Source organism: Crassostrea angulata, chromosome 9, assembly GCF_025612915.1.
Source record: "Crassostrea angulata isolate pt1a10 chromosome 9, ASM2561291v2, whole genome shotgun sequence".
NCBI classification, from domain to species: domain Eukaryota; kingdom Metazoa; phylum Mollusca; class Bivalvia; order Ostreida; family Ostreidae; genus Magallana; species Magallana angulata.
The window spans coordinates 15,530,982-15,543,215 of NC_069119.1; the positions used below are offsets into that span (position 1 = coordinate 15,530,982).

At 33.8% G+C, this 12,234-nt stretch overlaps 1 protein-coding gene and 1 pseudogene across 1 annotated transcript; one reads left to right on the forward strand and one right to left on the reverse strand.

Annotated features, from left to right (window-relative positions):
- The first annotated feature begins 3,943 nt into the window (after positions 1–3,943).
- LOC128163649 (brorin-like) lies at positions 3,944–5,472 on the forward strand. Its single transcript, XM_052827272.1, has 2 exons — positions 3,944–4,247; positions 5,167–5,472. The coding sequence occupies exons 1-2, from the start codon at positions 3,986–3,988 to the stop codon at positions 5,424–5,426; spliced, it is 522 nt and encodes a 173-aa protein (XP_052683232.1). The 5' UTR covers positions 3,944–3,985; the 3' UTR covers positions 5,427–5,472.
- A 1,302-nt stretch (positions 5,473–6,774) lies between these two features.
- On the reverse strand, positions 6,775–8,444 carry LOC128163566 (uncharacterized; annotated as a pseudogene).
- Between the last annotated feature and the right edge of the window lie 3,790 nt (positions 8,445–12,234).

Below are 12,234 nucleotides of genomic sequence, written 5' to 3' on the forward strand. Positions count from 1 at the left end.
TTGAAAAAAAAAATGGATTTTATTAAAAATATTACTCGGTAATGTACAAAGTCTTTAAACAATATTTGAATATAAGAAATTTTTTGAAAGGTGAACTGAATGTGTGATTTTGGAAGGTGTTAGATTAGGCCATGTACATTTGAAAAATAGTAATTAAACAACGTCAGAAGAAATATTTTACACTTTAGATTTTAATACGTCAAACAGGTAAGGAATAGAAACAGAAAGTAAAACTACAGATAAGACAATTTAAAAGCAGTTTCTATGGCAGATATTTCTGTTGTTGTGGTTTTTTTTTTTAAATTCTGTCTAAGGTAGGGAAGCCAATCGGAGGTCTGCAATACGGGTATGATTGGATGATACGTGTATGCCTACATGAACTTGTAAACCGGTGTTATATTTAGGTTCCGTCCCGTGTAGTGAATATTGTTTACGTCATAATGTGTACGTCTTTGTATTAAGCCATTTTGTTTACGTCAAGCTTGTTGTCTGATTTCAATGTTTTCTAAATATACATAAAACTTTGTAGGCAATTTCTTTGATCTCCACATCTTAAGCCGTCATTATTTATTTGGTTGACTTTGGCAACAATGTGAGTGTTCAGCGAGGCCAGGGTAAAAATTTGCTTGTTTTATGAATCGATGACGTCATCATTGACGATGTTTCTGAATGTTCAAGGTCACAGTCATAAATGTATGTTGCCATGGTGTTAGTTATGCTTAATGTCGTCGTTGTGACATCGATGAATGTACTTTTTCATTTTTTGGTCCAAATTATGTATTTTTTTACATGAAAAATCAATCTTTATGACCTTTTTGTCTAATTTACTTTGAGCTTGAGGATGAAGGTATTAAATGAACTTTTTTATGTTAGATTCAGAAAGCACATGTATAATTATTTATAACTGCAGATGATTTTATAGCCTATGTAACATAAAATTAAAAAAATGTACTGCAAAAATATTTTGATTTTTAGATTTAAAGTATCTCTATTCAACTGAACAACATGGCGTTGATGTATATACATGTATGGAATTCAATAAAAATAAAATTCAGTTCAAAAACTGCATATTCATGCATAGTTACATACCGACACCATTTTTTTTACCTGGATCCCCCCTCCACCCCTAAATGTCACACCGTTATGAACGCACAGACTTCGTTATCACCTTTTTGTTGGATCAATTAACATGCAAGAATCACAATTGTAAGAAGCTCAATGTCATTTGTATTGCTTTGTCCCCTCGATCGCCACCTACCCCTCCCACGTTGTGGGTCGATTGTATAAATGATTACATGTACAAGGAATATCCCCATAGTCTTTTAACCATTGTTCCAAAATGTCAGATCCCCGCAAAAAGTTGCATGCTTTGTCTGAGAATCGGTAAAAGCTGTTTAATTATCTGATAGTGGGGGCGTCAATGCCATGATTTTTTTAGAGGTGTTTCTACTGCTCTGCAAAGATATTGGTTCGCCTTCTTTTGTTGTCGTAATTTGAGCTCAACTTTAGTAGATAAATGCATCATAATACTTGATTACATAATGTTATTGTGTGCATACAACTACAAAGTTGATACATTGTATATAGATGTCTGCAGCATCAATTACTAGCGTTGCAAATTATTGAAATCTTAATAACCGAAATAAAACGTAATAATAGGTAAGCGGCTGAAGAGGTTTCTTATTGTATTTCGGGAAAAGTCAAGCTCTTTTAAATTGAATAATTATCAAACTTTCGCAGCGATATAATGCTAAATTAAAAAACATTAATAGTGCAGGCGAATTGCAATATAGCTGCTGTGATGGAAGAAAGAATGATGCTGACTCTGCGAAGGAAATAAAAAAAAAATAGACCTCGCTTCTAAATATTACCCAGAGAGGCAGAGAATATATCCCCCACCCCCTGGGAAGCAATAAACTAGCGAGCAGGAGATCACTTCTCTCTTCAAAGTACAAAACTTGTAAGAATGGCTGCTGCGAGAAAAAAACCAAAGAAATTGAGGCTTTAAAATAAACATTTGCGTTAATTGAATGTTGCTCTTTTTAATAACCTAAACCACTTGGTTAAAATCAGGTGGGATGATAAATTGGTGGATTCTATTTTGCGAGGAGATGAGTGTTTTTCATTGAGAATTAATCATTCCACTTTGGAATAAAGTACACAGAAAAAAAGAAAAGAAATTGCATATCAAGCGAGAGAGAGAGAAAGAGAGAGAGAGAGAGATGGGGTTTTGGATTTACTCCGTCTTATTACCCCCCCCCCCCCCACCCCACCCCACCCTACCTCCATGTAAAAAAAATGTTCTAACGAATATCTGTATCATATAGTTTTGATTGACAATCAAAGATTAACATAATAAACTTTGTTCGACTTACAATGTAATACACGTAATTGATATCGATATTGTGAAGACAAAGCAGGGCGAGAAGCAACCTTGAACATGAGCTATAAGAAGCTGTTTTAACGGAAAGAATTGGGAGTTAGAGCTAATTATTGCTAGGTTTGAGATCTATATACTTTTCATGTTTAATAAATTAAGTCAGTTCAATTATATATGATAAGCAAAACTATATACGTATTTGTTAAGGGAATGAGGTTATGTTAAATTTTAAAAAAGAAACCCGATACTTTTTGGTAAAAAAAAAATTATCAAACATAATTTGGTTTATATTGATTACTGTGTTTATAACTTGTCAATTTGAATTTTTGAAGTGAATCTAATAAATTTGAAGATATTTATATGAACCGATAATCGATTGCTAAATCCCTCCGAGTTAGATATAACAGCAAAGAGCTCTTCGCATTACAATATTAATAATAACATTTATTTCGACTTTACAAATTGCGATTGTTTAGTTATAGGATCTTTGATAATTCATTAGGAGAAACATCAGATCTATTAAACTCTGAATGCGTTGTTATTCGTCATGATACATCTCGCTAACTCTGTCCTTCTTAAATGATAATTCACCCCTCATTTCTGGTTAATCCCTCCTTCTTCGCTATCAAACCTCTGTTTATTTCCTGGATTTCACCGGCAAAAACAAAAAATCGGGTTAGGGGTGATGATTTTAGCACCAACCACTAACAGGTATTTTTTTTTTTTACATTTCAAGGTCATAACGCTTAGAGGCATAGCTCTATCTGCTGCAATTGAAGTCTTAACTTTAAAGTATTTCAACTTTAAACACCCTGCGTTTTTGACATTCTACGGGCGTTGACCCATGTTTTGATTTTTAAGAGTTTTTTTTATAAAACGAAAAAACAACATGTTTTGATGACGCAGTCTAAATTGATGATGTGGATTCTATTTTTTATTTTAGTTTTTTTTTCATTTGGACGGCGGCTTTACTTTGTAATTATTTAGAAGCATTGGTGATTTTTTTTTATTTGCGATTGAAATTGCTGACATTTTCCCTCATTCCCAAAATTATAATTCAGTAAACCGATTTGCCATTTTCGTTCGTACTTTTTAGATTCATTGCCTCTGTTTTAACTATCTATAGATCTTCTACCCTTTTCCGGTATTTTAAAATAATTTTTTGCATGTGTTTTTTTCCCTAGTTCATAATAGAATTATTATAATTATAATGGGTAGCTTGCCCTTCATTAGATTCAAGTCATACGTAGTTTTATCATTTCATGACGTTACTTAACAAAAATGACGTCTATTCTACATTTTATCATCAAAACAATGCCATATTGTAAACTCTGTTTATAAAAAAGTATGATAGATACGGGTATCGAAAAAAGAAAAACAGTAATGAAAAGCTAAGATTCTACCCTATATTTCACCAAATTAAGGTGATATTTTATGATAGGGCAATTTTTTATGCTTCGTGGCTCTAGCTCTTTCTCTAAACATCCAAACCCGTCATGTGTACTGATAAAAGAACGTGACCATAACAAGATATCTATAATACCATAGAACCCCTCCCCCTCTTGATAAGGATCAATCTTTCACTCATATCTCCCGTAGGTCACTATGATAGGACTCGCCGTTTTCGCGCTCTTGCTGAGCTACGCACAGTGCGACCTGTTTTCGCTGGAGTTGACCACGCCTTCAGCCGCGGGATGTTACTATCAAGGTTCCTATTACCCCGTGGGGTCGTTTAAACCCACCCCCTGTGAGTACTGTCAATGCAGCATCAGCGGTCAGGCGATGTGCGCAATCGCTGACTGCGCACCACCTCAATGTGCGGACGCCGTTCACGAGAAGGACAAATGTTGCCCCACATGCCCTAATGGTAAATATGAAAATCTAAGAAATTTTCATGACCAATATTACTTTTCTACATTTGATGAAGAAACTGCAAAATCTAGATATAACATATTAATTTTAACGTTTTTATGTTTGAAAATAAACGTTTTTTGTGCTTTGTTACCATAGCCCAGACCAAGTGTAAATCGTATATTTCATATTTATAATATCATATGATATTATATTGTTTAGTTTATCGTAATACTATCTGTTAATCAGAGGTCACACACATGTACATGGTACTTGAACTTTATTTTGAACAACCTTCCATGATTATTTTCCTTTATACATGATTGTACATTCATTTACTTGCTAGTTCTGTGTCAGTATGCCTATGAAATGATAATATAATGAGGTTACAAGCTCATTTGTGATATAATGAAAATAATTATACTCAATTCTTAATTATGTAGTACCTATTACATTCATTTACATGTAAAACCATAACAGAACTCAAATATATCGGATACGCTTCGTGCTAAATGACTACAATACCAAAACATGGGGCTGTATCCACGGACTAAGAATAAACGTAAATGGTAAACGTCAGGAGGGTTCCATTCAAGACATTCAAGACATGATAAATTTTCTCTCCATATTGGCCTGCTACGTGTACCAAAGTTGTAGCGGGAACGATAACTCTTGACAGAGGTTTGCAGAAGAAAAGCGTCTGAATAACCAAGACCGCATTCGATTTATATTTCTAAAAAAAAATGTAGTCATTCAGTCTTGGTTAACTTCAGGATAAGACACGCGCGGACCTTAACAGGAGCAAGGGCCCGGATAACCCTTAGACTTATTAAATTCACATTTAGGTATCGTAAACATTCGACTCTCCCCTCTCCCGGAATAGTCCTTGGATTAGCCGATATAAAAATCAATCTCTTTATTGATTTGTTTGACAGGTCACAACTGTAAAGCCCCTGACGGACATCTACTCAATCTCGGAGAGACCTACTATATGAACAGCTACACGAAATGTTACTGTGATACCCGCCATTTTGGTTCCTACATGGCCGTGTGTACCCACATGGCTGTTGACCCAGTACATGTACCTCACGTCGATCCCAACAATCCGTACTATTACGTCACTTCCTATGTTGATCCACCCAAGGTCGCCCCGGTTGATCCTGACACAGTGTATTATCCGGCAAAAGGCCGATAGATTTAATTGTATATATACGATGGGCAATTAAAATAGTTTTGGGTTATTGTTTTGTTGTATAACTCAAATTACAAAGGATGATATCCCTTAACGTATCTGAGCCGTCTCTTTTTATGCAAAAGAGAATAAAGAAAATAGACGATGATTTTGAGTACTTTACAACAATACTGAATAAAAACGACACATACTAGTATCCAGCCGATTTATGTTTAAATTGATAACCTTGAAAGTCTTTAATTGTGAGAATTGACGCGTTTTCCATGATGTTGAATACCCAGTAACGGTGCAGTTTCTCTCCGGACGGGTTTGTGATTGTGGCCTTTCAATGTTATAGAATGGTTGGACCTTGGTGCAATAGAGGGATATGTATAATGTATATGAAGAAGACAAGCAGATTCACATATCACGTGACATTGTTTATCGCCAAATTCTCACACTCGCTAAGTAATAAGTTCCACTATGTAAATAAGATGTATCCGCATAAAAGATAGAACGTTACATGTTTCTTTCGATCTTGGGCGATAAAAAGGGATTCCATGAGATAATATATATAAAAGATTACTTACAGGCAAACTGAAACAATTTGTTGTTTTTAGTAAATCACAAAAAACAATAATATTGTATACTATTACATGAACATGTATATATAAATAACATATTGATTGTACGATGTACATGTATATTTTAACCATGTTTTTTTTTTGAACGGAAACCTATGTTTCGTGTGTCATATATATATACTTTTTACAAACTCTTTCTCAACAAGCCCAAAAAAACTTCCAATTTGTTATCAATGTGAAGGATAAGCGGGACAACTTATACAGTATTGGCAGTTCATTGTACATAAATGCATGCAGTTTGTAACTTTTCTACAAATACTTCTCTAAATTCGATGCACTAACTAATAAATGCTAAAATGAATAAATAAACGATACATTGAATATATACATTAACCAAAAAATCCCTTGTTTTACGCTCTAATTTCATAGAACAGTGTCGTTGGTTTGGGGGGGGGGGGGGGGTTGATAAAAATTCTTGACAACCAAAAAATGTTTTTGATCATTTTGAAAAAAAATGGGCGGAGGTGGGGACTAAGCCCCCTAGTAGCCCCCCCCCCCCCCCCCCCCCCCCCCCGGTTCCGATGAAGTTATAGTAATAGAAAAGAGAAATAAAATATAAATGTTCCAAAATTTATTACATCATCTCCTAAAGTATTATAATGAAAGAATTGTATCTATATAAATAAAAGTCCATGTGAACAATATAGTTTTTTTTTTATTGCACAGGTACAAACGATAAAGTTTCACAACATTCAAATCTCTTAGATGATTTTTTTTTTTGGCAAACACACGATGGAAAGCAATCCATCAGTGATATATGATTTTATGTCTGATATCGGATCACGAATTATTAAAAAAAATAATAAAAACACCATTACTTGTGCTAACAATTTCTTTTTACAACAAAAATGACAATGAATGTCTTGAACCTTTTTCACATGCGCACCAAGAACTATCAACAAAATTATAATTATCTAAATCAAGAAATCACTAACAGCAAACTCCGGGGTTTTTTTTTTCATTGTAAAAGTACAATGTACATGTTCAACAACTCTTGATTTTTCTTTATTATCTGTATATTTTGATAATACAACTCTCAATAATTCGCCTTTTTTTTTCACCCAACAACAGGGGCAACGTTAGTTGTGTGATAGACTGGTACATGTACACAGACAGTGGTATCATTTGGTTCCCTGCCCAAGCAATGGCAAACCTCGTTTTCGTTGATGAAGTATGGTTCTTTGTACATCACAATCTAGCCATCCGGGGCTGTACAGTTGTAGGCTATGTAAAATAAAATTATTATAGATCTTTTATATATTTAATAACTACTGATCATGAGCATCCAACAAGCTTAATACACGAACTGTATAAGTTATTTAAAAATTATTATTAATTCAATAATAATCTTCAATACGAGCATCCGAGCAAAAATTATAATGATTGTGTTCATGACGTTTTGCGTGTAATTATACTAGTGATTGCATGCGCGGTAAAATTGGTAAAATTACCAATAATATGCACCAGAACCTCCGTGACAAAGTTAAATATCCCTCCGACCCCCCCCCCCCCCCCCCGGGGAAAATTTTTCTGGATCCGAGCATGCATAGCATTATTCAATGACATCCCTGCTTTCAAATAATATACTTTTAAATTAGTGTGAAAAAAACTAGATTTCATGCAAAATTGTCATATAGGAATTGCTCGGCAACTTCAGACAACTTGCCTCCTCTATAAAATTTTACACTGCATCTGACCGTCATGACATTGTCTTATGAAAATATATTTTTGTTTACTTATGTTTGTTTCGGGGTTTCTTTGTTTTGTTTTATTTATAGGTTTTTGGGGGACTTTTTTTTATTTATTTATTTTTTATTTTTTTTTTTGGTTTAGTTTTTTTTTCATTTTATTTTCCTCGAGTTCAAATATGACTTGCATCAATTTGAAAAAAATAAAACATTTCTTAAACTTTTCCTCAGAATACTTGATGCTAAATTCTGCTAATGTGATAATTATACCAACCAGCACGACAAACTGGACAACATGGATCAGAGCTAGGAAATTCAAAGAAATCGCAATTATAGTTGGGACATGTCTGTCTCCTGCATTCGTCCCAGTATCCTCCTGGTTTGCAGACACAATAGGTGCAAGGAGTGATCTCGAACAAAGATCCCATAGGTATTCGTTCTCCTCCATTAGAGCACCAGTTTGGCTGATTTCGCAAGATTGGTAAGCCATAGGAAGAAGAAGAGTTTTTGGTTGAAACTGCGGCGGAATCACATAGCTTGAGAACGCCCGGGACGAAGAATGGAGACATCATCACGATGCAACGAAACTTAAAGCATACCATTGTAATTACTAATTAATCACTACTATAAATATTATATACAGTTGAGCGTCGGTCGTTGTCAATGATAAGACGTTGGACTTCTTTTTTCTAATTATATATAAATAATTCGGGAGTGTATACAGTAGTATTTCCTGATATATAGGAGGGCATGCGCACTGATAGAAAAAAGTTCACTTCCTTGATCATCGTGTATCGTGTGAAGGCGTACGTCCAATAGAATTGCCTTTATTTATTTCCGACAGTATAATCCAGGGATCACAGATAACGTATTAGTACGATGCATTTTCTTTATCAATGTACTTTAGTAGATATACCTGTCAGGGACTCGCATGTTTGAATTTAAAGCTTCATTTTGGAGTCTAAATCATAATTCATAATTCAAGACTCATCTGGCTATTACACCCGCTTTTATTATTTAATGTTTACACCCGTGACCTAAGTCACACTTTCTTATCCTCTTTAGCTATAAAGTATTAGGAAGGCAAGAGAGTTTAATGTTGACCTGGTAGTTTTCAAGATCTATTTAGAACTGAACGCTAACAACTGGCCAAAAACGGCAATGGTTTAGCCGAGTGACCTCATTGACCTACTAAAATACATATGTTTATGTGCAATATGTGGTCATATTTGTCACCTCTCACTCCACCCCGAAACACTCCCACCCCACCCCCAAAAAGACTGAACCCTGCCAAGTGAATCCAAAAATGCCCTCTTCTTGAATTTCACAATTCAAGAAGAGGGCAACATTTAGTTTAGTTTATTTCTCTCGGCTGTGAAAGTACGTATATAGATCAAGAAAATTTTTACTTTTTCAGTATGTGGCCATTTTGGTCTTACCAAAGGCCCGAACCCCTAACATAGAAGTTATAAATTTTAAAAGTTAGGTAGATTCACAGGGTGGATTCATGAACATCGAATTCATGGATTCAATTTTATCATCCCGAAAAGAAGATTTTCTAAGACTAAAAAAATTCTTACAATATGGCCATAATATTGGCCCTGCTCAAAGGCCTCAAACTTTTTACCTAGAGGGGCTATGACGTTCGTACTATTAAGAAAGAGTGTTTATGAACATTATAATCATGGATCTAGTTTTTTTTTCAAATGCTTATGGGAGAAGAGAAGACGATTTTCTAAGATTTAATAATTATTACTATACGACCATACTGGCCCGCCCTAGGGCCTGAACCCGTAAGCCAAGGGCCATAACATTATCCACAGCAAGGTTCCAGTAGATAAATATATTTGCAACAACATCTATTGTTAATGCAGACATTACTAAACAACTTTCCAAAACTGGGCAATTGTGCATGCTGTTAACTAATTTTTAATTGTGTCTTTAAAAAGTTTTTGAAAAAGAACCACCACAAAATGAAAATAATGCGTGTATGTTTCACATAACATCATGTACCATGATAAATACAAACCGCATCATTTTTTTTTTATTTTTTTTTTTTTTTATTTTCAAATTTTTATAGTATATAGACAGACAGACAGAACACCCCTTTCTCACAGACTCTCACACACAGCAAGTTGGTACAGTGAATTTGTATACACCTATATATATTTAAAGATACATACAGTACAAATTATCTAAAGAAAAAGAAGAAGATTAATATATATCTACATCATCATTGATGTGTTAATTAAATATTTATACTGGAAAGAGACAACTCCATGGTGACCATCTCTTAGTAAAGTCTACAGTAGTAAATAGTTTCCTTTCAGTATTGAAATAGGTTTGTAAATAGGACATTAACATTTCAAAACATATCTTTATATCTTTTCTCGACCTTTGAAAAATAAATTTTTTTACTAATATAATAATCAAATTAACTACATGATCCATATCTGGATCACCTAATAGTACACTCTGGATATCAAATGTTATTCTCTTGCCATATCTATTAAAAATATAGTCTGACAATTTTGTCCAGAGATTAAAGATTAGTGGGCATTGGTAGAATAAGTGCTTAAAAGTTTCAGGTTCCAACATACATATTGCACATAAGTTATTGTTTTTTATCTTAGAAAGATACAAAAATTTATTTATACCTAAAATTCTATGAATTATTCTGTAATTAAACCATACCAGTTCTGTATCTTTTGTGATTAACTTAGAGTTGCAATATATGTGGTTCCAATTAAAGTCTGGTTCGAGATTTAAGTCAATTTCCCACTTAGATTCACATATTGGCCTATGCTGTAGTTTTGAGATAAAAAAGTCATATAATGTTCTTGAGCCTTTTTTATCTTTACACAGAATTATTATAGATTCTAACTGGTACGGTTTTACTACTAATTCATGTGAAAATTGCCTGATACTGGGCCAGGAGCTTAATATAGCCTTTTTTAAGCCTTCATATTTAGTAAATGGTAGCTTAACTAGGTAATCATTGGTTATTTGTTCATAACTAATAAAATTCCCCTGCTTATCCAGCAGATCATATAAAATATAAAAACCCTTTTCATATAAAGACTTATAAAAAATATAGTTATTTTGCACACTGATCTTCTCATTAAACCAAAGTGGTTCTAATAATATATCATGTTCACATTTTGGCTCTATAGAATCCAGAAAATCAGCAAAGTAAGAAAGAGTTTCTTTCCAAAATAGATTTGTTGTTGAATTAGCTTTTTGTTTAGAGTACTTTGATCCAAATTGTATGAGATGAGCAGTGTTACAATTAATTACTTCATTGAAAAACATGGACCATTCCGAATTAGAGTGAAGAAGCCTTCTTATCCAAGTAAGTTTAAGAGATTTCATGTATGTATCAATATGAACCATTCTACATCCCCCTTTATCATAGTCCAACTGTAAAGTTTTCCTAGATACTTTATCAATTTTATTACCCCAGATATATTTATAGAAAAAATGTTGGGATCAACAACTGTGGGGTTAACAAGTTGCTCTGCCCGTAACTCAGCAAGAGCGCAAAAACGGCGAGTCCTATCATAGTGGTATATGGAGGATAGCAATGAAAGATTGATCCATTGTTGCCAAAATTTATAATGTAATTCTTATCTTAAATACGGAAAAAGGCGAATTTAACTTGACTTACCAGGAACATTTTGTCGTAAACAATCTATTTTTACTTCACCTACACAACCACACAATCAATTTGTAGACTAACATTGGTTTTTTTAATCAAGAAACAAACTACATTGCACTCTAAAATATATAGTCCGACCTTTCAAATAATACAAAAAGACACAACTGCCAATTTTTGAAAGTGGTTTGGTAATGTCTCTGCAAAATTTAAAACAATGTCTGCTACTGGAAGCTTGCATTGCATGATGTCGGTAACTTAGCAAAAGGTCTTTTAATGTTGTGCGATTCTACAGTGGTTTAATCTGAAAGATTTGTGTGCGTTTATCAAGTCGTTGTGTGTATTTGTCATGATGCGGTTTGTTAATATTAGGCTTAAGCCCTGAAAATTTTGAAAACTGGAAGAGTAGGTCGAGAGCAGACTTGAGAGATATTTCTGATCCATCTAAAAACAAAACTGTGTCATCAGCATACTGTTGTAAACAAATTTTTTCTTTTCCTATTTTAATACCTTTAATATTTATATTTTGTCGTATCATGTGTCCCATGATTTCGACACACAGGTTAAAAAGATATGGAGAGACAGGGTCACCCTGTCGACAACCCCTTCCAATTTCAAAAAATTCTGAGAAGATCCCATTCTTGATAACGCATAATTTTGCCTTATTATATAATACTGATATCCATTTGATGAGTTCATGACCAAAATTAAAAAATCTTAACGTATCATACATAAATCTCCAAGATATGGAGTCAAAAGCTTTTTCGAAGTCAATAAGTAAAATCATTCCTGGAATTTGTTCTTCTTTAGTGATGTGAAGAGCATCATATATAAGCCTAGTATTT